Source organism: Tamandua tetradactyla, chromosome 5 (genome assembly GCF_023851605.1).
Source record: "Tamandua tetradactyla isolate mTamTet1 chromosome 5, mTamTet1.pri, whole genome shotgun sequence".
NCBI classification, from domain to species: domain Eukaryota; kingdom Metazoa; phylum Chordata; class Mammalia; order Pilosa; family Myrmecophagidae; genus Tamandua; species Tamandua tetradactyla.
Window position 1 is genome coordinate 98,495,249 of NC_135331.1, and position 23,866 is coordinate 98,519,114.

The following is a 23,866-nucleotide window of genomic DNA, read 5'->3' on the forward strand; positions in this document are numbered from 1 at the left end:
AGCCGGGGTAGGGGCGTGGTCTTAGGGGCGCCTGCGCGGAGGCGGTTGGAGGAAGGCCCGATTCCCCTTTGTTCGAGTTCGCCATTTTGCGAGGCAGCGGCAGTGGCGGCGGCAGCGGCGGCTGGAGCCTCTGATTGGGTTTCGGGGTCCGGTACTGGAGCCAATCAGCGCGGGCAGCGAACCGGGGGAGCGAGGCACGGTGAGTATGAGGAGCCAATATCCAGCGGCCCAGAGCCGGCCCCAGCGCCCCGATTGGCGGGTCTCGCTGACCACTCAGAAGAGGCCCAGGCGCCCGTCGAGCCCGGGGAGTCGAGCTGAGCCTGGCCGAGCCGGGCTGCCGGCGCCCCCGGTCGGGAGCCTGAGAGCGCCTCGGGGCACTCCCGGCCAAGGCCTGCAGGGGGCCGCCCCGCGCAGGGATGGCGTCCAAGGGAGCAGAAACCTCGGGGTCCGGATCCTTGCAGGGTGCCAATACCATTTGGAGATGCGTGCTCAATCCCTGACCCTTAGGCATGGGTTCTCAGGCCCTAGGCCTAGGGCTCGGCTTGCCTTGCCACAAATGCTTCTACGCTTTGGTACACACACGCGTCCCTGTCCTCGGCGGTTCCCACGTCGTCGTTCCGGCCTCACGCTTAAATATTTCCGCGTACTTTCCATGTCCCGGTCCTCGGGACGAGAAACCTATCCCTGCGGGGCCCCAGCCTCCCAGCCCTCCTTGAGCCGGATCTTCTCTTTGTAGGCACCCACGCCGCGCTCCCACCGCCGAGCCCGGGGAAGATGCGCACCGCGGCCGCAAGGCCCGGAGTGCGGCGGAGACAGGGGCTGGCCTGCCCCCGCCTCCGAGCGCTGTGGGCCCGCCCCTATCGCCTCCCTGGCCTGGGGGTGTGGTTCGTTAGTTCGCCTAGTCCCCCTGTCCCATAGTACCCCTCCTCCCAGCCCACTCGGCCCGGGTCTCCGGCCTGGCACTGTTACCACCCCCTTTTGGCTCGTCATTTCCTCTCTTCCCCGCCCCACTCGCCGGGGCAGAACTGCACACCTCCGATTTGGAGCTCAACCAAGCGGCCTGCGTTTCTTGTCCGGGCTGTAAGGCCAGTCCATTCGGTGCCTGGAACCTAACTTAGAAGATTGATAGCCCCGTGCATTCTTTTTCCTGGGGGGTGCACAACTTCCTTTTCGTAATAACCTTACGCATTTCTCATTTGGTGAATTCTCCCTCTGTTGAGAATGTACTTACTCTTTTTCTCGTTCACCTTTCTATATCATTTTCAATGTGTGAAACTTCACTTATTAGCTCAATTCTCGGCCATCTCGGTTCTTTTTCTTTTGGTAAACTTTCTAATCTCGCGTTAATGTTTTCTCAGCAGGTGTTCGTAGAAACTTAAGAGTTCTGTGGAGTTTTCCTTAGGCTGAGAGAAAGTATCCGTTGGTAACCAAGTATTATACAGTTACCGTGTATCGGGCATGGGTATGTGCCCTGGGAAGGAAGTGGGTCCCCCTTGAGATTGACAGACAGGAACAGCTAATACCTAACGGTTAGTGGTGTAATGCAGCTAAGTTCAGAGTCCTGTGGAAGTGCTGACTTGTGAGTTACCAACAGTCTGGGTGAAGGTTAACACTGCCACATGTTTGAAGGATGCTGGCATTTCTTTTGGCCGAGAAAGAATGGAAGAGCATGGAAAAAGAAAAGCATATACAAAGGCTCTGAGTTGTCCTTTGTGTTTGAGGCGGAAGATGGGGTGGGGCAGTGGGCCCTACTGGTGAGAACTTGGGCTGGAAAGCCCAGGTGGTAACATGCCTTAGATAGCTTGCTAAGGAATTTTTAAGAAGCGTGTTTTCTGTCCAGAGGTTCAAGTGAAAAGGCTCTAGAAATATATGTTTTTCCTAAGATTGAAAAACAAGTTTCTGTCTTGTGAAGTTCTGATCCCTGGTAGCGTCTGACTTGTTTTCAGGACGAAAAGATTTTTTCTTCAAAAATTGTTTTTACTCATGTGAAGGCCTGCTGTATTTCTTGGCACTCAGAATAGGTCTTCAGTATAAGATGCCCGTTCTTATAATCACATTTACTAAGGTCATACTGCTGCTAGGATGGGGAATACTCCTACTCCAGTGTTCTTTGTACTACTAAACTTTAGGAACAGTTTTAGTTTTCTTTTTTTTGAGTAAGTTTGTCAGTGCTGTTGTTTAAATCGTTCTCTAACTTCATTTAATCCTTACATTATCCACATAAATAGGTGGGGCAGGCTTTGACCATTTTAAAAACAATTTCTATTTGCCCATGGCATTTAAACATAAATGTGTCTAATGAATTCCAAACCACTAAAAGCTTGATAGACATCTTTCTGAAGGGTAGTTATGGTCTGTTCACTTTACTAAACACTCTGTCTCGGAAAGAACTTCTCAATCTAGCATTTTAGAGACTGTAGCCTAGCCTCTAGCTTTCTCCCAGTGTGTGGGACCTTTTAGTCTGCTGTTTATGTGCTGAAATTTTTCCATTCCTGTTTTTATCCTGCTCCTTTGACTTGGAATACTTCACCCCCTCCCATATCATCATGTATCTAAAATTCTTCTCACACTTAAGACCAGTTCATATGCCATTTTTTCCTAAAGCCTTCCTCGGTTTATACCTAGCTGAAAGAAATCTCTATCCTCCAAACTCCCATAGTACTTTAGTACTTTTATGATTCAGTACAAATTTTTACTGCTATACTAAATGTCAAGACTCAGAAGTTAGGATCTTGGAGAAATTTTTCTTTTTATCTCTAAATCATTTAATTCAGGACTGTGTGTGCACCTGGTTCAGCTGTTTGTGGAAAGGCGTGAATTAGGAAACTAATCCAGAAACCTCCTTATGATGATGGGGAAGTTACACAGCCCATTGTTCTCCTGCTTTCTCTTTATCAAACACAGATCAGGACCTATTAAGTTGTGAACTTAATTTGGTGGGCCAATGAGAGTAATTTTTCAGTAGTAGAATAGAAAATGTAAGAGCGCATCTTATGTCGTATAATGATAAATATAGTTTTATGAAACTTTTGCTTTAGTTTTATGTTTTTATATGTATGTCCAGGCTGACTTTTGATATGAAATATTTTTTACGGTGGGTATTGAAGAAGTTTGCAAGACCACTGTTCACTGGAGGTTGACTGGAAGTTTTAGCTTTAAAATATGTGTAGTTCCACATAAAGGAGGTTCCCAGTCGTGGGCTACATTTCATATAGCTTCAGCACCTTGAAAGGAAGGGAAATTTCTAGGAAGAAAATTTTTATGCTAACCAGAATAAACGTACATTCTTTCTCTCCCCCTCCCCTTCTCCCACATGAGGGAAAAACATTCAAGATTTTGTGTTAGGTACAATAGCTACACAGACTAAATCTGACTGGTTTAATTTTGTCAGAATCTTGGGCACATGAGGAAAGATAGTGTCAGATCCTGCTAACTGAAGCTCACAGTAGTAGGAACATATGGCTTCCCTGAAGCCAGTTGCTCTTGAGTACAACATTCACTGTGAGCAGTCTCAATATCAGACTCCCAAACTGAACCACTGTTTCATTAGTGAGAGTCAACTGCTTATTGGATTTGAAACTGCTTCCTTTTTTACCTTTCAAAATCTGGTGAATTTAAGTGTTCTTAAATTGGGGCATTTGTATTTACCAGGATAAATTAATTAGGAAGAAAATCTTAGTGTTGTTATATTTATTTAGTCAATTCACATATTTCAAGGAATATTTTAGTCTCATACAATTTAATTTCTAGAATTTAATAGTCAAGGAAAAATCTCATAAAGGAAGAAGATGGAGGGGGGCTGAAATATAGAGGACATTAATCACTCCAGTAGATTCTGGGTCCTACTTTTCTCTCTTCCTTTTCCCTGTATTTTCCAGTCCCAGGCAACCACTGATCTACTTTCTGTCTCTAGATTACTATTGTTTTTCCTGGGTTTCTTATAAGTGGAGTCATATATACTCTTTGGTATCATGACCTTTAATTTTCTTAGTTGAGAAACAAAGGTATTCTGTGTGCTGCAGTTAAAGACAAAATAAGGTTTACGGCAGCCAAAAAGGACTCCTTGGCAGGGCCACTTAGCCTGACTGAAAATCTAGTTTTCTGTACTGTATCCAGAATCTCTCAGAAACAACTCAGTCATCCAGTTCAGAAGAGGCTGGTGGAGAAATCAGAAAGCCATTTTGTCTGTGCGGTGAGAAGTAGCTCTCAGATTTACTTGTATTGCTGATCATATTTGTGCTGGCTAATGTACATGTAAATTAGAGCATTCCATTAGAGCAAGACCAGGGAATTGGAGAAATCTTATGACCGTAGGCCTTCATGCGATGATTGTCCTGCTACTTCACTGTACCTCTTATACACTTCCGCTGCATTCCATTTTGGATATGAGTCTTCACTGGCTTGATTATTTTTTTATTAGAGATTTTCCCAATATTTTATTAAGAAAATCTTCAAACATAAAGTTGGAAGAATTTTACAATAAATGCCTGTATAATACCTTCTACCTTCTGTCATTAACATTTTACTTTACTTCCCTAATCAGAAAACTGTACAGCTATCAATAGATCTCATTTTTTGTTTGCATTTCAAAGTAAATTTTAAATGTCGATATACTTCTTCCTAAATACTTGGGCAGGCGTTTGATTATGTTTTCCCCCTATTATTTATTTCTTATCCATATTTTTTATTCATCTGTCCTTACCGTAGACGTTTAATTATAATTTGATTACTTCCTTCATACCATATTGAGACACTTCATAAATGACTACTTTCATCTACCATGTGTGGATTTATGGAGAGTGATGCCTTAAATTTATGGGTCAAAGTTTAGAATTTTTTATATAGGCCTGGAGAAAAATTGGGAGAGGGAGTTTAAGCTACAGTTTTTGGTATATACTCCCCTGCCTTTATTTCCAAGGTGGATTGCCATTTGGCAATTTACATAGATTAAAAGTTACATTGTTAATTTTTTAAAAGTTGAAGTCCTTATTCAAGAGTCTCAGAATCACTTAATTTTATCCAGTGGTGTCCTTATTTTGAAAAGGGGTCTTCAAGTGTTAAAATGTATGAGAAGGGTAATTTGAGTTTTTGGTATTTGGATCTGGTGATATTAAGACTTACTAATCTGTGAAAATGATGTTGAGGAGATACACTATCATGATAAAATGGTAAAAATAAAAGTCTTTATTTTTTAGAAATAACCTGCTGAAATTTTTGTAGATTTTCAAAATAATATGGTGTCTGAGATTTGCTTTAAAATACTCCAGAGGTGGAGTCTTATTTGCATTCAAATTCAAGACCGGGGTAAATCTTAAGCTCTGTTTTAGAGAAAATCACACAGCCTTAGTCATTTTTAAATGTGCTTTACTCTAGATCTTGTTGTCATTAATATAATTCCTTTTTATTCCTTGCCCTTGATTCAAATGCAAACTCCTAAACATTCAAGACCTCCTAGGATCTTCCTCTTAGTGCTACCTCATGGAGATTCTGTTAAAGAAAATCTTTTATCAGGTCTGGGTAATCTAAATAAATCCTGAAGTATTATTTATCATATGTAGCAGACTAAAGTCGTATGTCTGGCAGCTAATATATGTTACAAACTAAAGAAACTGTTTAAAGTAAATGTACAGATCTAAAAATTAGGGTTAAATATAAGCCTTGTAACAGTGATAATTGTAGCTTCAATGAGTATTTCTGAGATGTTGCTGTGGTAGTATTGAAAGGCAATGTTCCCACTAATAGATACTAAAAGCAATTTTTTAAACATGTAAAAATAACATTATAGGATCTTTGTTATGATTGTGCCATAGGTACCAATTGGAAATGATGGAGAATATAAGCATCTCCTATTGTCTTGTCCTGCTTGCTTCCAAATAAATGCAGTGATAAATTACCAATTTTAATCATCTAGCAAGGCCTTTCTCTTTTGTTTATGTTGTAAAGCAGTTTCATTAAGATAAGTTAACATACCATACAGTCTGTCTAAAGTGTACAATCACTGCCTTCTAGTGTATTCACAGAGTTGTACATTCATTACCACAAAACATTCTAGACCATTTTTACCCACAAGAAGGGTTCACTATGTTTTACAGTCTCATGTTTCATCCTCTGGCTTTTCTTCTAATGACATATACGACCCTACACTTTGCTTTTCAACCATCATCGTATCCACATATCATCACCGTTAATTACACTCACTGTAATGTGGTACCATCATCTCTGTACATTTCTAAACGTTTACCATTAGCCTTGTTATATATTCTACACAAATTAAGCATCAGCTCCCCATTCTATACCCTCATTCTATCTTCTGGTGACGTATGTTCTAGATATGAACCCATGAGTTTGCTAGTTAAATTTAGTTCATATTAGTGAGGTCATACATTGTCTTTTTGTGCCTAACTTATTTCACTCAACATATTGTCCTCAGGGTTCATCTGTGTAGTCATATGTCATCTGTCATCACTTAATTTCTTGTTACAGCTGAATAATATTCCATCATATATATATAAACTACATTTTGTTTATCCATTCTTCAGTTGATGAAAACCTGGGTTGTTGCTGTCTTTTGGCAATTGTGGATAATATCACTGTGAACATCAGTATGCAGATGTCTGTTCACATCCCTGCTTCCATTGTTCTGAGTATAAATATAATAGGGAGATTGTGGAATCATATGGCAGTTCTGTGTTTAGCTTCTTGAGGATCTGCCAAACTGTCTTCCATAGTAGCTGTACCATTCTATATTCCCACTAACAGTGAATGAAGTGTTCCTATTTCTCCATGTCCTCTGCAGCACTTGAAGATTTCTTTTTTGCTTTTTTTTTTTTTAATAGAGACCATTCTGGTAGATGTGAAATGATACCTCACTGTAGTTTGGATTTGCATTTCCCTGATACTGATGTGCTTTTTAGGCATTTGTGTAGTACTCTTTGGAAAAATGTCTGTTTGTGCACATTGTAAAATTCGGTTGTCATTTTATTGTTGAGTTGTAGGATCTCTTTATATATCTGAGATATATAAACCCTTGTCAGATATATGGTTTCCAAATATTTTCTCCCGTTGAGTAGGCTGGCTTTTCACCCTCTTGACAAAGTCCTTAGAAATTACGAAAGCATTCAGATTTGGGGAGATCCCATTTATCTGTTGTTCTAGTTTGCTAGCTACTGGAATGCAATATACCAGAAATGGAACAGCTTTTAAAGGGGGGAATTTAATAAGTTACTGCTTTACAGTTCTAAGGCCATGAAAACGTCCTAGTTAAAGCAAGTCTATAAAAATGTCCGAATAAAGTCACCAACAAGAGATTGGTTACCTTCCCTGAGAAAGGCCAATGAAGTTCAGGGTTTCTCTCTCAATTGGAAAGGTACATGGTGAACAAGGCGATGTCTGCTAGTTTTCCTTCTAGGCTTCCTGTTTCATAAAGCTCTCCCAGGGACGTATTCCTTCTTCATTTCCAAAGGTCGCTTGCTGGTGAATTTTGTGGTTCCTTCATCATTCTTGCGGCTCCCTCAGATCTCAAGCCTTTCCCAAAATGTTTCCTCTTTTAAAGGATTCCAGTAAAAGTAATCAAGACCCACCTGAAATGGGTGGAGTCACATATCCATCTAATCAAGTTTAATACCCACAGTTGGGTGAGTCATATCTCTGTGGAGATTACCTAATCAGGTTTCCAACCTGTAATACTGAATAGGAATTAGAAGAAACCGCTGTCTTTATAAAATGGGATAGGATTAAAACATGGCTTTCAAATCTGCACATCTGTTTTTAATTTTGTTGCTTGTGCTTTGGGCATAAGGTCTAAGAAACCACTTCCTACTGCAAGATCTTGAAGATGCTTCCCTACATTTTATTCTGGGAGTTTTATGGTTCTGGCTTTTATTTTTAGTTCTTTGGTTCATTATGAGTTAATTTTTGTATAAAGGTTTTGATGGTCAGGTTCATGTATCAGGTTGGCCAGGTGGTGGAGCCTGTTGTGTGGTGGGGCAAGCGCTGGCCTGTCTGTTGGTGTAAGGATATTTCATAATCATGCTAAGGGAATCTGCAGTAAGTGGTGTTTAATCTAATCGCAGGAAAGCTTTTAAGGAGGATTCAGAAGAGGCAATCATTCTTTTTGCTTCAGCCAGCCAGCCTCTCCTGAGGGTTCATTGAGGACCTTCATTGAAGCTGCCAGCTCGCAGCCTGCCCTACAGGTCTTGGACTCTTACATCCCCACAGTTACATGAGACACTTTTATAAGTATTATATTTACATATATCTCCTGCTGGTATCTCAAGCACTGCCCTGTCTGTTGCGATGGGGGCATTTCATGGACTTAAATCATGATTACATCAACTGTATCCATAGCTGATTGCATTTGTAATCAAATCATTACAGATGATTGCATTTGTAATCAGCTAAGGGGAGTGTCTTCTGCAATGAGTGATGCTTCATCTAATCACCAGAAGGCTTTTAAGGTGGGTTCAGGAGAGACAGTCACTCTTCCTGCTTCAATCGATGAACCTCTCCTGTGGAGTTGGTCCAGACCCTTCACTGAAGTCACCAGCTTCACAACCTGCCCTACGGATTTGGACTCTTCCATCCCCACAGTTGTCCAGCCAGCGTCTCCTGAGAGTTCGTTGATGAGCTTTGTTGGAGTTACCAGCTTGCAGCCTGCCCTACAGACCTTGGATTCTACATTCCCACAGTTATGTGAGACACTTTTATAAATTTTATGTCTACGGATATCTCCTAATTCTGTTTCTCTGGAGAACCCTAACTAATACAGGGGTTCTCTTTCATTCTTTTGGTTATGGCTATCCAGTTTTCCCAACACCATTTGTTGAATAGACTGCTCTCTTCCAGTGGATAGATTTGGCATCCTTGCCAAAAATCAGTTGACCATAGATGTGAGGGTCTATTTCTGAACTGCATCAGTCGATACATCTATCTTTATGCCAGTTCCATGCTGTTTTTACCACTGTAGCTTTGTAGTATGCATTAAAATCAACAAGTTAGAGTGCTCCAACATCTTTTTCCTTTTTCAACGTGATTTTGGCTATTTGGAGTCCCTTCCCCTTCCAAATAAATTTGGTCATTGGCTTTTCCAATTCTGCCCAGTGTGCTGTTGGAATTTTTACTGGGATTGTTTTGAATCTGTAAATCGATTTGGGTAGAATTGACACCCTTAACAATATGTAGTGTTCCAGTCCATGAACATGGAATGTCCTTCCATTTATTTAGGTCTGCTTTGATTTCTTTTAGCAATGGTTTATAGTTTTCTGAATACAGGTCCTTTATATCTTTGATTAAATTTGTTCCTAGATACTTGATTCTTTTAGTTGCTATTGTGAATCGAATTTTTTTTCCTGATTTCTTCCTCAGATTGCTCCTGAGTAGTGTATAGAAACACAACTGATTTTTACTTGTTAGTCTTATACTCTGCCACTTAGCAGAACTATTAGGTCTAGTAGGTTTGTTATAGATTTTCCAGGTTTTTCTAGGTGTAGAATCATATCATTCTATGAATTTGTGAATTTTACATTTTCGTTTTTGATTTGAATGTCTTTTGTTTTTCTTGCCTAATTGTTCTGGCTAGAACTTCTAGCACAGTGTTGAACAACAGTGGTGATAGTGGGCATCCTTGTCTTGGTTCCTGACCTCAATACAAATATGATCTCATCAGGAAAACGTTCAGTCTTTTATTGAGTATGATGTTAGCTATAGTTTTTGTTTTTGCTGCTAGGTATTTTTTTTTTAATATATGCCCTTTAGCATTTTGAGAAGGTTGCCTTCTATTCCTACCTTTCAAAGGGTTTTTATCAAGAAAGGATGATGGAGTTTGTCAAATGTCTTTACTATAATCAATTGAATTGTGATGTGATTCTTCAATTTGTTGATGTGGTATATTCCATTAACTGATTTTTTTTAACCACTTTGCATACCTGGGATAAAACCCACCTGGTCGTGGTGTATAATTCTTTTAATGTACAGTTGGATTCGATTTACAAGTATTTTGTTGAGGATGTTTGCATCTATATTCATTAGAGAGAATGGTCTATAATTTTCCTTGAAGTATCTTTATCTGGTTTTGGTTATAGGGTGGGGCTGGCTTCATAGAATGTATGAAACATTTCCTCCTTTTCAATTTTTTGAAGCGTTTGAGCAGATTTCATATTAATTCGTCTTAGCAAGGCCTTTATTGACAATCTCACTTCATAATTTGTTTTTTATCCAATCTTTCTAATAGGAGTGCACCTCATAGTCTTCTAGGATCTCCAGAGCAGAGCTCACTGTGGAAGAGATTCTAACTTGGAGGGATCATGGAGCAGTATACAGCAAACAGCAATAGTTCAACAGAGCAGATTGTTGTGCAGGCTGGACAGATTCAGCAGCAGGTATGGAAGTAAAACTGCTTTAAACTTACAGCAATGGAAATAATGACATCACAGCTCATTTTGTTGGTATATTACTTTGGGGAATTGGAACTGAGAGGTGCCAGATCTTATGAAATATTGAGTCTGATGTCTTTACTGAAGTGTTTTTTGAAGATTGAATTTATTGTGATTTCCCTTATGTTTATGTTAGAACTTTATATGCGGTCCATAACTACACTTGGAATATGCTCTCCTTGGGGGCCTGATATAACAAAAAACAATTCCTTTTATCTCATTAAAAGTTAAACACCTAGTCTGTTTTCAGATGGAAATGTATAGTGTTTCTTTTTTTTTTTGGATTCAATTTGGTTGTTTCTTTGTTGTAAGTTAGTGTGTGATTTAGTGATTTAGTGTGTTGTTTAGTGACTGTTTGGCCACAGCAGATACACCCCATATAGTCAGCATCCAAGAACTCTGTTGTTCTTTGATTTTGTTCACCACTGAACTTATTCTGAAAAGTTCTAGTTTAACATCAATATATTTAGAGTTCAGCTCTTAGGAATAGACATATTAGAAATGAATTCCCTGCTGCCGATTTATTCTTGAATTTATACATGGGTATTACATTTTCTGATGCTTTATAACTGGGTTTATTGTAATAAAAAAGACATCATTATTTCCCCAGAAGAAAAGTACTATGCTTCAATATGACCTTAGGCCAAGATTGATATCTTGGAATTCCACCCCCTCCTCCCAAATGGAACTCAGCCCATATGCAAAAGGAGTTAATGGGGAGGACAAAACAAGTTTTACAAGTTTTGATGGTAAGCTCTTCTATCTAATGACTGAAAGGAAAAAGCTACTCTTGATTAAAAGAGATTAGTTATTTAAACTCCTTGCTGCTTTTCCCTTCCTCACAGCTTCCTTCATCTGCCTCCCTATAGAAAGGAGTTTCCACAAAAGAATTCAATTCAGACAGGTACCTTTGAGGGTAAATGTTTGTTCCATCAAAACCTACCATTAGGAGATAAAGAAAATTAAAAATTGAGTCACTGAAAACATTGCTTCTAAGGCATTCCAGTTGGTTAAAAATAATCTTAGTTTGGGGACATGGGGCAATAACCTTATGAAGATTATTTTTGCTCACAGTGTTTGATACTTTCGTTCTTGTTGATTATTATGTAAACCCAGAAATTTTTCATTGTAGTTTCAAGGCTGTTAAAAGCTGATAACTTTGTTCTTCTGAACTCATTTGAGGAAAGAAAAATAGCAGTAGAATGACTGTCTAAGCAGAACAATTAAGTTCTTATTTCTGAGGGAATGACTGCATTTCAAATTGAAGAAAACTATTTGACTTTTTTGAGTCATGGAAATGTGTTTTGAGTTTCACTCTGGGGGCCAAGGGCTAATGTTTTTGATCCAACTCTCTACAATAAAGCAGCTTCAATATAGGGATCCTGCTGTGTAAGATTTAAAAGTTCTGTGTAAGATGGGGCTTTTGAAAGACGACTCCCACCCCGCCCCCCCCCCCCCAAGAGGTAAGGTAATCTCATATCATTTCTTTCCTGATACATTTCAAGTTTTTCCTGTTCCTATTCTCAGCAGCAGGGTGGTGTCACTGCTGTCCAGTTGCAGACTGAGGCCCAGGTGGCATCTGCCTCAGGCCAGCAAGTCCAGACCCTCCAGGTAGTGGTGCCCTCTCTGATTCTCTGTCAGCACTGCATGAACTTCTCTTCTCTTCATGTCTGGTGCTGTTTGTGTTAGCAGCTCAAGTAGGAATGGCAAAGTCGGTTGCATGTCTTGGATGCTGCTAACCTGTCTTTAAGGCTTGTAAAATGCCTGTTTCCTAATGTTTCATGCAAAGTCATTTAGTAGCCCTGTATCGGTTTCTGAAAACCACATCTGGCTTGTGTGTTTCTTTGGGAATGCCAAGGAAGGGAGCAGTACAAGTCACAGGAAGAAATTATTCTAAGTGGCATTAGAACCTAGTCAGAGCTCAAATTCCATACTCATATTGCATGGTAAAAGTTTGTGAATTGGTGTTATAAAAGTAGAGGAGGAAACATATATGTGAATTAACTATGCTAGACTACTTTGTTTTTGTTAAAAGAACAACTCAGCTGTGAAATAGTCATTGCACTTGGCAAGGTTTATCTAATCACTGGATCTTGTTAATCTCGTTAACTGCTGCTTTTTCACTACCTTTGCTAGGGAAATAGTGACTTGTCTTATTACAGAATCTGTGAAGATTACCCCATGCCTCTTGGTTGGGCAGGGGTAAGATATGCTTTTCATAAATCTTATGTGTTGTAGCCGCTATAAGAATTCTTTGTTAACCAATAGCAGTTTCCTTACATAGTATATAGCCATGTTAAGTATCCTAAATTGGATTCATAAATTTGGCAAATTCCTGTTTATATATAAATAGGAGCAGAAGCAGTAGTTTTTGTGTCTGCAGGTTACTTGCACTTACATTATTTTAAAGAAATTGCTAAGATTTGGGCACACTACCTTTTTTCTTCTGTTTATTTGGAAATGATTCAAAGTAGGACCTGGAATATAGAAGTACCATCTCACTTTATTACTAGTGCTGGTAAGCATCCTGCAGCTTTATTATAATAGTTTCATTTTACACTTTCAGGTTCCCCACTCCGCCACTATTTAGTGTTTGATGATGCTATACACCAACTCTTAGCATAGATTAGGCTGAAAGAAGCTTAGTTTGTCACTGCTCCCAAATTATATTCATATTTCAGAGTTCAACAGCTTATTATGTGTGTTTTTCATGCTTGCTTCATCTTACTGATATCTGAAACAGTATTATGGATTGTCATTAACCATTTGTGGAATGGGAATGTGTAATATGCTCTTAACTGTATGGCTTCTTGTCTGATGCATGTGTCCTTGTACTTATACATAAATACAGTGGGTCCCTTGGAGTCCCGAATCATTTCTCATGTGCACATAAAGTATGTCAGTGAGGGAAGAAATTAAGATGATGGGTGGCCAGAAAATTAAAAATGGTTGTGCCTTAAAGCTTGTCTTTAGATTTTATTAAAAGAAATGGAAATCTTTCCTCTAAGGATCTCATTATTTTGGAGAACTTTTTGAATTCTTATTCATTCAGTAAATATCCTGAAAAATATTTTCTTGATAACAGCATTGGTGTGGCTAAGGGAATTTCATTTGCAATGGGGAAGTAATAGAAAGAGAAGGTATAAGAGAATCTGGCAATAAAGTCCTTAAAAGTAAAGTCCTTCCAGGGACAGTTTAACAAATGTTTAAATGTTCTTGCTGATTCTGATATGTTGCTGGTGGCATTGGGGGTGTGGTGGCAGTGATGGTGGGAGAGGGAACCTTAATAACTTAACACTTATAGGACACATTGATCTTTTAACTAATTGCTATTATTTGAACATACTTTTCCACTGGCATTAGTAGACATTTTTGTCATACAAATAGATATTCTTTTGTTCTATTACAAATAATTCCTTAAAACAAAGAGTCTGAAAGTGAAAGTTTGGGGCTTTTTAAACTTTTTATTGTCTTCATCATCTGATGATTTCTTGATCATTACACTCTTTAACATTCCTTTCTGGCATCCAGAAAGCATTCTATTAGCTAAGTATTTTTATATTGAGACTTGAGTGCTTGGGATGCCCTAACTTCTAGAATAGAACTTTTGTTCATTAGAGCTTGAAAGTTGGGGTTTCATTTGTTTGTTCACTTGACTACTGTGTAATTTCATTATTTGTCATTGCTTCTGTTAAAGGTAAACTAACAATGCAGACATTGCAGGGTCCATTGTGAGGAATTCCACTATGGAGATTGCACACTGACCAGAAAGTTCTTCCAGGCAGTCTTTAGTAGTGGGCTGTTTAAACAACAGTAACATATCTAGCATTCCCAGAATATGATGAGGAGAATGAGAGGTGTACATTTCCTTTATGCTTGAGAGATATGGCAGAAAGGGTCCTCTGCAAAAGCTGGGAGAGCTGCTTGCTACTCAGCCTCCTGGAGTCTTTGATGGGCTCAGTTTAATTTCTTCCTCCAGGGCATTTAGAATTTGCATTCGACCACCATCACTTTCCATCTCATTACCTCCTCTCCAGTCCTCACGGGAGACCAGATATTGGTCTAAAGAGTCAAATAGCCCTGGTGTTTTGACTAATGTTTGTCAGGGATTTAGCCTATGTTTGGTGATAAATACCTCTATTTAGATTTTCCAAAGACTCTGGATGTATTCCATTATGTCTGATTTCAAACCATTTATTTAACTTGACATTTAGTCCAACATAGTGTAGATATTTGAAGAAGATAATCTCAGGACTTTAAGACTTATTTTCTTAGTCTTTCTCCTAACTTTTCCCCTCCAGCAAGGCAGCAGAATAGTTCCAGTGATTGTCATTTGGTAAAAGCCTTTTTCTATTTTATGTTATTTCATTGTTCTGATTTTATTACCTTCTAGGTCCAAGGGCAGCCATTAATGGTGCAAGTCAGTGGAGGCCAGTTAATCACATCAACTGGCCAACCCATCATGGTCCAGGCTGTCCCTGGTGGGCAAGGTCAAACCATCATGCAAGTACCTGTATCTGGGACACAGGGTTTACAGCAGGTAAATAGTGTGAGAATGTTTTGTACAGAATCTCAAAATAGAAATTTTAAAGGATAGATTGTTGCAAATTGATTGCCAATTGATAATGCTTTTATTGTATCTCACACTCAACCACCATTTATTTGATATTCTATCTTTGTAGTACCAATGATATGAAGCAGAAGTATATGGATGACAACTCTAGTAAGGTCTAACGTAATAGGAATGATCTTTTTTTTTTTTTTTAAATTGAGAAATCTTCACATACATGCATTCTATACATGGGTACAATCAGTGGCTCACAATATCATCATATTCATCACCTTGATCTTTTTTTTTTATTAATTAAAGAAAAAAGAAATTAACATAACTTATATTTAGAAATCATTCCATTCTACATATGCAATCAGTAATTCTTAACATCATCACATAGATGCATGATCATCATTTCTTAGTACATTTGCATCGATTTAGGAAAAGAACTAGCAAAACAACAGAAAAAGATATAGAATGTTAATATAGAGAAAAAAAAATAATAATAGTAAAAAAAAAAGAAAAAAAAAGACAAACAGACAGACAAAAAAAAAACTAGCTCAGATGCAGCTTCATTCAGTGTTTTAACATGATTACTTTACAATTAGGTATTATTGTGCTGTCCATTTTTGAGTTTTTGTATCTAGTCCTGTTGCACAGTCTGTATCCCTTCAGCTCCAGTTACCCATTATCTTACCCTGTTTCTAACTCCTGCTGGACTCTGTTACCAATGACATATTCCAAGTTTATTCTCAAATGTCGGTTCACATCAGTGGAACCATACAGTATTTGTCCTTTAGTTTTTGGCTAGACTCACTCAGCATAATGTTCTCTAGGTCCATCCATGTTATTACATGCTTCGTAAGTTTAGTCTGTCTTAAAGCTGCATAATATTCCATCGTAGGTATACGCCACAGTTTGTTTAGCCACTTGTCTGTTGATGGACATTTTGGCTGTTTCCATCTCTTTGCAATTGCAAATAACGCTGCTATAAACATTGGTGTGCAAATGTCCGTTTGTGTCTTTGCCCTTAAGTCCTTTGAGTAGATACCTAGCAATGGTATTGCTGGGTCGTATGGCAATTCTATATTCAGCTTTTTGAGGAACCGCCAAACTGCCTTCCACAGTGGTTGCACCATTTGACATTCCCACCAACAGTGGATAAGTGTGCCTCTTTCTCCGCATCCTCTCCAGCACTTGTCATTTTCTGTTTTGTTGATAATGGCCATTCTGGTGGGTGTGAGATGATATCTCATTGTGGTTTTGATTTGCATTTCTCTAATGGCCAGGGACATTGAGCATCTCTTCATGTGCCTTTTGGCCATTTGTATTTCCTCTTCTGAGAGGTGTCTGTTCAAGTCTTTTTCCCATTTTGTAATTGGGTTGGCTGTCTTTTTGTTGTTGAGTTGGACAATCTCTTTATAAATTCTGGATACTAGACCTTTATCTGATATGTCATTTCCAAATATTGTCTCCCATTGTGTAGGCTGTCTTTCTACTTTCTTGATGAAGTTCTTTGATGCACAAAAGTGTTTAATTTTGAGGAGCTCCCATTTATTTCTTTCCTTCTTCAGTGCTCTTGCTTTAGGTTTAAGGTCCATAAAACCGCCTCCGATTGTAAGTTTCATAAGATATCTCCCTACATTTTCCTCTAACTGTTTTAGAGGAAACTAACTGTAGACCTAATGTTTAGATCTTTGATCCATTTTGAGTTAACTTCTGTATAGGGTGTGAGATATGGGTCTTCTTTCATTCTTTTGCATATGGATATCCAGTTCTCTAGGCACCATTTATTGAAGAGACTGTTCTGTCCCAGGTGAGTTGGCTTGACTGCCTTATCAAAGATCAAATGTCCATAGATGAGAGGGTCTATATCTGAGCACTCTATTCGATTCCATTGGTCGATATGTCTATCTTTATGCCAATACCATGCTGTTTTGACCACTGTGGCTTCATAATATGCCTTAAAGTCAGGCAGCGCGAGACCTCCAGCTTTTTTTTTTTCCTCAAGATGTTTTTGGCAATTCGGGGCACCCTGCCCTTCCAGATAAATTTGCTTATTGGTTTTTCTATTTCTGAAAAATAAGTTGTTGGGATTTTGATTGGTATTGCATTGAATCTGTAAATCAATTTAGGTAGGATTGACATCTTAACTATATTTAGTCTTCTAATCCATGAACACGGTATGCCCTTCCATCTATTTAGGTCTTCTGTGATTTCTTTTAACAGTTTTTTGTAGTTTTTTTTATATAGGTTTTTGTCTCTTTGGTTAAATTTATTCCTAGGTATTTTATTCTTTTAGTTGCAATTGTAAATGGGATTCGTTTCTTGATTTCCCCCTCAGCTTGTTATTACTAGTGTATAGAAATGTTACAGATTTTTGAATGTTTTGATCTTGTAAGCTGCTACTTTGGTGTACTCATTTATTAGCTCTAGTAGTTTTGTTGTGGATTTTTCCGGGTTTTCGATGTATAGTATCATATTGTCTGCAAACAGTGATAGTTTTACGTCTTCCTTTCCGATTTTGATGCCTTTTATTTCTTTTTCTTGTCTAATTGCTCTGGCTAGAACCTCCAACACGATGTTGAATAATAGTGATGATAATGGACATCCTTGTCTTATTCCTGATCTTAGGGGGAAAGTTTTCAGTTTTTCCCCATTGAGGATGATATTAGCTGTGGGTTTTTCATATATTCCCTCTATCATTTTCAGGAAGTTCCCTTGTATTCCTATCTTTTGAAGTGTTTTCAACAGGAAAGGATGTTGAATCTTGTCAAATGCCTTCTCTGCATCAATTGAGATGATCATGTGATTTTTCTGCTTTGATTTGTTGATATGGTGTATTACATTAATTGATTTTCTTATGTTGAACCATCCTTGCATACCTCGGATGAATCCTACTTGGTCATGATGTATAATTCTTTTAATGTGTTGTTGGATACGATTTGCTAGACTTTGATTGAGGATGTTTGCATCTATATTCATTAGAGAGATTGGTCTGTAGTTTTCTTTTTTTGTAATATCTTTGCCTGGTTTTGGTATGAGGGTGATGTTGTCTTCATAGAATGAATTAGGTAGTTTTCCCTCCACTTCGATTTTTTTGAAGCGTTTGAGGAGAGTTGGTACTAATTCTTTCTGGAATGTTTGATAGAATTCACATGTGAAGCCGTCTGGTCCTGGACTTTTCTTTTTAGGAAGCTTTTGAATGACTGATTCAATTTCTTTACTTGTGATTGGTTTGTTGAGGTCATCTATTTCTTCTTGAGTCAAAGTTGGTTGTTCATGTCTTTCCAGGAACCCGTCCATTTCATCTAAATTTTTGTATTTATTAGCGTAAAGTTGTTCATAGTATCCTGTTATTACCTCCTTTATTTCTGTGAGGTCAGTAGTTATGTCTCCTCTTCCATTTCTGATCTTATTTATTTGCATCCTCTCTCTTCTTCTTTTTGTCAGTCTTGCTAAGGGCCCATCAATCTTATTGATTTTCTCATAGAACCAACTTCTGGTCTTATTGATTTTCTCTATTGTTTTCAATTTCATTTATTTCTGCTCTAATCTTTGTTATTTCTTTCCTTTTGCTTGCTTTGGGATTAGTTTGTTGTTCTTTCTCCAGTTCTTCCAAGTGGACAGTTAATTCCTGCATTTTGGCCTTTTCTTCTTTTCTGATATAGGCATTTAGGGCAATAAATTTCCCTTTTAGCACCGCCTTTGCTGCGTCCCATAAGTTTTGATATGTTGTGTTTTCGTTTTCATTCGCCTCGAGCTATTTACTAATTTCTCTTGCAATTTCTTCTTTAACCCACTCGTTGTTTAAGAGTGTGTTGTTGAGCCTCCACGTATTTGTGAATTTTCTGGCACTCCACCTATTATTGATTTCCAACTTCATTCCTTTATGATCCGAGAAAGTGTTGTGTATGATTTCAGTCTTTTTAAATTTGTTAAGACTTGCTTTGTGACGCAGCATATGGTCTATCTTTGAGAATGATCCATGAGCACTTGAGAAAAAGGTGTATCCTGCTGTTGTGGGATGTAATGTCCTATAAATGTCTGTTAAGTCTAGCTCATTTATAGTAATATTCAGATTCTCTATTTCTTTATTGATCCTCTGTCTAGATATTCTATCCATTGATGAGAGTGGTGAATTGAAGTCTCCAACTATTATGGTATATGTGTCTATTTCCCTTTTCAGTGTTTGCAGTGTATTCCTCACGTATTTAGGGGCATTCCGGTTCAGTGCATAAATATTTATGATTGTTATGTCTTCTTGTTTAATTGTTCCTTTTATTAGTAGATAGTGTCCTTCTTTGTCTCTTTTAACTGTTTTACATTTGAAGTCTAATTTGTTGCATATTAGTATAGCCACTCCTGCTCTTTTCTGGTTGTTATTTGCATGAAATATCTTTTCCCAACCTTTCACTTTCAACCTATGTTTATCTTTGGGTCTAAGATGTGTTTCCTGTAGACAGCATATCTTGATCATTTTTTAGAACATTTGCATCACTCCAGAAAAACAAATAAAAAGAAAAAACTCATGCATACCATACACCTTACCCCCTCTCGTTGGACCACTAGTGGTCCTCTCGTTGACCTAGTGTTTCCATCTACCCAATTTATTTTGCCCTTTGTCCCCCCTATTATTTATTTTTTTAATCCACATTTTTTTACTCATCTTTCCATACCCTGGATAAAAGGAACATCAGACGCAAGGTTTTCACAACCACACAGTCACATTGTAAAAGTTATATCTTTATACAGTTATCTTCAAGAATCAAGGCTACTGGAACACAGTTCAGTAGTTTCAGGTATTTCCCTCTAACCACTCCAATACACCATAAACTAAAAAGACATATCTATATAATGCATAAGAATAACCTTCAGGATAACCTCTCGACTCTGAAATCTCTCAGCCACTGAAACATTTTTTGTCTTATTTCTCTCTTCCCCCTTTTGGTCAGGAAGACTTTCTCAATCCCTTGATGCTGAGTCCCAGCTTATCGCAGGATTTCTGTCCCACATTGCCAGGGAAATTTACACCCCTGGGAGTCATGTCCCACATAGAGGGGGAACTCAGTGAGTTCGCTTGCTATGTTGGCTTAGAGAGAGAGGCCACATCTGAGCAACAACAGAGATTCTCTGAGGGTGACTCTTAGGCCTAATGTTTTTTTCAATTATTTATGATACATAGCCACATACCAACACAAACATTCTTATCATATGATCATTCTGTTCTTGTTATATAATCAATAACACTTTATCATCAGATACTTACATATTCATCATCATGATCATTTCTTAGAACATCTGCATCAATTCAGAAAAAGCAATAAAAAGAAAACAAACAAAAAAAAAAGGTTTTATTTCTGTAACTACCCTGGCCTCACTATGATTTAAAATGAAAGTACTACTATTATAATTAAAGATATTGCAGTGAGAATTTTTCTCCAAAAATGTAAAAAAAATTCATACATACCATACCTCCTACCCCTCCCCATTCACCGATCACCAACATTTCAATCTACTAAATTTATTTTAACATTTGTTCCCCCTATTGTTTACTTATTTTTAATCCATATGTTTTACTTGTCCATCGATAAGGTAGACAAAAGGAGCATCAGACACGAGGCTCTCACAACCACACAGTCACACTTGACAGTCGTATCATCATACAATTATCTTCAAGAAACGTGGCCACTGGAGCACAGCTCCACATTTTCAGGCAGTTCCCTCCAGCCTCTCCATTACACCTTAACTAAGCAGGTGATATCTATTTAATGCGTAAGAATAACCTCTCGACTCTGTTTGGAACCTCTCAGCCATTGACACTTTATTTTGTTTTATTTTACTCTTTTCCCTTTTGGTCAAGGAGATTTTCTCAATCCCTTGATGCTGAGTTCCAGCTCATTCTAGGATTTCTGTCCAACGTTGCCAGGAAGGTCCACACCCCTGGGAGTCATGTCCCACGTAGAGAGGGGGGAAGGGCAGTGAGCTTGCTTGCTGTGTCAACTGAGAGAGAGAGGTCTTAGGCCTAATTTTAAGTAGGCTTCACCTGTTCTTTGCAGGAATAAGTTTCATAGGGGCAGACCCCAAGACCAAGGGCTCAAATAGGCATGATCTTGAATCAACATAATGAATATAAAGGGGTGAAAATCCAGTTTAATGAAAGTAACTTACTGGACAAATTTAAAAAATTGTTTTTGCATGAGGAAGAACATAGGAATGTCATTTGCAGGGTGTTGAAAATTGATAGTAATTAATATTTAAAAGTTTTAACTTATGTATGAGACTAAAGCAAGAAATGTTTTTTTGGTACAGAATTTATATTTTGACTGGTGCATTTCCTAATGTAACTTACATGGACAGCTTAATTGAACACTATAAGTACATGGAACCTTGAGTAGGGCATGAGGTTTTGTTGGGTTTGTTCAGAGTGATGCCCCGATAAATCCCAGAGTGATTTGAACAGTGAATAAAAACAGTATTTGCAAAGCCCCCTTCGGGGAATGGTGAGAAGGGGAAAATTCAGCTTCCTCTCTAAGCATCTGTTTTATCTCCAAGCATTGCCAAATGTCTGTGTCAGCCCTGAACATTTTCTCTCTCCATGAGCTCTTTTAAAGACTCCAGTAAGCTAATTAAGACCCACTTCAAATGGGTGGAGTTACATCTTCATCAAAACAAAAAGTCACACCCACAGTTGGGGTGTCACATCTCCATGGAAATAACCTAATCAAGAGGTCCTGCCCCACAATACTGGATTAGGATTAAAAGGCTTTTCTGAAGTACCTAATAATTTCAAACCAGCACAGTAGGAAACCATACTCTTTTTGTGTTCTGTTCTGCAGATACAGTTGGTCCCACCCGGACAGATCCAGATCCAAGGTGGACAGGCTGTGCAAGTGCAGGGTCAGCAGGGCCAGACCCAGCAGATCATCATCCAGCAGCCCCAGACAGCTGTCACTGCTGGCCAGACCCAGGTAATTTTACTAACTGAAACACAGGAGTGCAGCCGATGTGGATGGGTCAGACAACTGAGTTAAATATTCCACATATAGTAGAACTGAGGAAGAAAACCATTAAAAGATGATTTTTTTAGAAAAAGGAAAAATGGTCCTTTTCTTTGTGGGCATTTTTGGAGTTTATTAAATATGCCATGTTTTATTTCCTACAGACACAGCAGCAGATTGCTGTCCAGGGGCAGCAAGTGGCACAGACTGCTGAAGGGCAGACCATTGTGTATCAGCCAGTTAATGCAGATGGCACCATTCTCCAGCAAGGTAAATTTTTTTTTTTATTGTTTCTATTTATTCCATTTATATTGCTTTTTTTTTCTTATTTATTCTTTTTTAATTTTTTTAATACCAAAAAACACCAAACACAAACATTATTATTTTGATCATTCCGTTCTATATATATAATCAGTAATTCACAGTATCATCACATAGTTGCATATTCATCATCACGATCATTTCTTGGAATATTTGCATCTATTCAGAAAAAGAAATAAAATGAAAACAAAAAAATTTGTACATACTATACCCCATACCCTTCCCTTTCATTGATCACTAGCATTTCAAGCTATATTCATTTTAATATTTGTTCCTCCTATTATTTATTTTTATTCCATATGTTCTACTCGTCTGTTGACAAGGTAGATAAAAGGAGCATCAGACACAAGGTTTTCACAATCACAGTCACATTGTGAAAGCTTTATCATTATACAATCATCTTCAAGAAACATGGCTACTGGAACACAGCTGTACATTTTCAGGCAGTTCCCTCCAGCCTCTCCATTACATCTTGAATAACAAGGTGATATCTACTTAATGCGTAAGAACAACCTCCAGGATAACCTCTCAACTCTGTTTGAAATCTCTCAGCCATTGACACTTTGTCTCATTTCACTCTTCCCCCTTTTGTTGGAGCAGCAAGGTAAATTTGCCCTTAAGTCTCTATGGGACTTCTAGGGACTTTTTTTTTTTTTTTTGCACCCCTTAAGCAACTTACTGCTTCAAAAATTTAGCTACACAACATTATTTTAAAACACTTATTGGGCGGGCCGCGGTGGCTCAGCGGGCAAAGTGCTTGCCTGCTATGCCGGAGGACCTCGGTTCGATTCCCGGCCCCAGCCCATGTAACAAAAACAAAAAAAACAAAATACAATAAAACAAGAAAATGTTTAAAGATGTTTCCCTTTCTTCCTTCCTTCCTTCCTTCTATCCTTCCTTCCTTCTCTCTGTCTTTCCTTTAAAAAAAAAAAAAAAAAAAAAAACACTTATTATGTACCTACTGTATATACACAGCACTTTAATAAGAAAGTAGAGTTCTCTATTCTCAAAGAACTTCAGGGCCTCTAGTCTAGTAGGAGACATATATGTGAACAAATAAATACAATTCAGGGCTCTTATAGAAGCATGCTCTAGGTAAAGGTGTGGCTTGAGATTAAATTTTTTGTAGAATACAAGATAGAGTGCAGTTACAGTGTGCTCTCATATGACTCAGGAAAGGGCCAGAGAATGGTGAACAATAAATTCACATAAGGCAGTTGGGATTTTTGGTAATTTATGCCATCTATTGATATGTTGGGGACTCGGAATGCTTGATTTAATTGTTCCCTTTAGCCCTCCAACTGGGGCATCATCATTTGTTTATTGTCATTTGATAAACAAATTATAAAATCTCCATCCCAAAGGCTGTTCATATGGATAAGAACAGTAGGTATAAGCCAGTCATGCTGACTCATAGAAAGGGAGCCATCAGCTTTCTCACCTCTTTGAAAACTATTAATGGAATGCCCAGGAAAGGATACATTTCAAAGAGTTGCTTGGAACTGGGTCCCAAACAGTTAATAGAATTTCAAAGATTGTGATTCCTTGGATTATATATACTA

The 23,866-nt window shown here is 38.3% G+C and overlaps 1 protein-coding gene across 9 annotated transcripts in view; it reads left to right on the forward strand.

Annotated features, from left to right (window-relative positions):
• NFYA (nuclear transcription factor Y subunit alpha) overlaps positions 1–23,866 on the forward strand; it is a 32,233-nt gene that overhangs the window by 279 nt on the left and 8,088 nt on the right. For 2 of the 9 annotated variants that reach the window (XM_077161729.1, XM_077161736.1), the window contains exons 1-6: positions 54–199; positions 10,229–10,376; positions 11,958–12,044; positions 14,824–14,970; positions 21,822–21,953; positions 22,148–22,253. In XM_077161729.1, the coding sequence (XP_077017844.1) occupies positions 10,302–10,376; positions 11,958–12,044; positions 14,824–14,970; positions 21,822–21,953; positions 22,148–22,253 (547 nt within the window). In that variant the 5' untranslated portion in view covers positions 54–199; positions 10,229–10,301. Of the gene's footprint in view, positions 1–52; positions 200–326; positions 573–8,376; positions 8,692–10,228; positions 10,377–11,957; positions 12,045–14,823; positions 14,971–21,821; positions 21,954–22,147; positions 22,254–23,866 lie in introns of those variants that run through there. The other 7 variants (XM_077161737.1, XM_077161738.1, XM_077161731.1 and 4 more) reach the window with 6 other exon arrangements.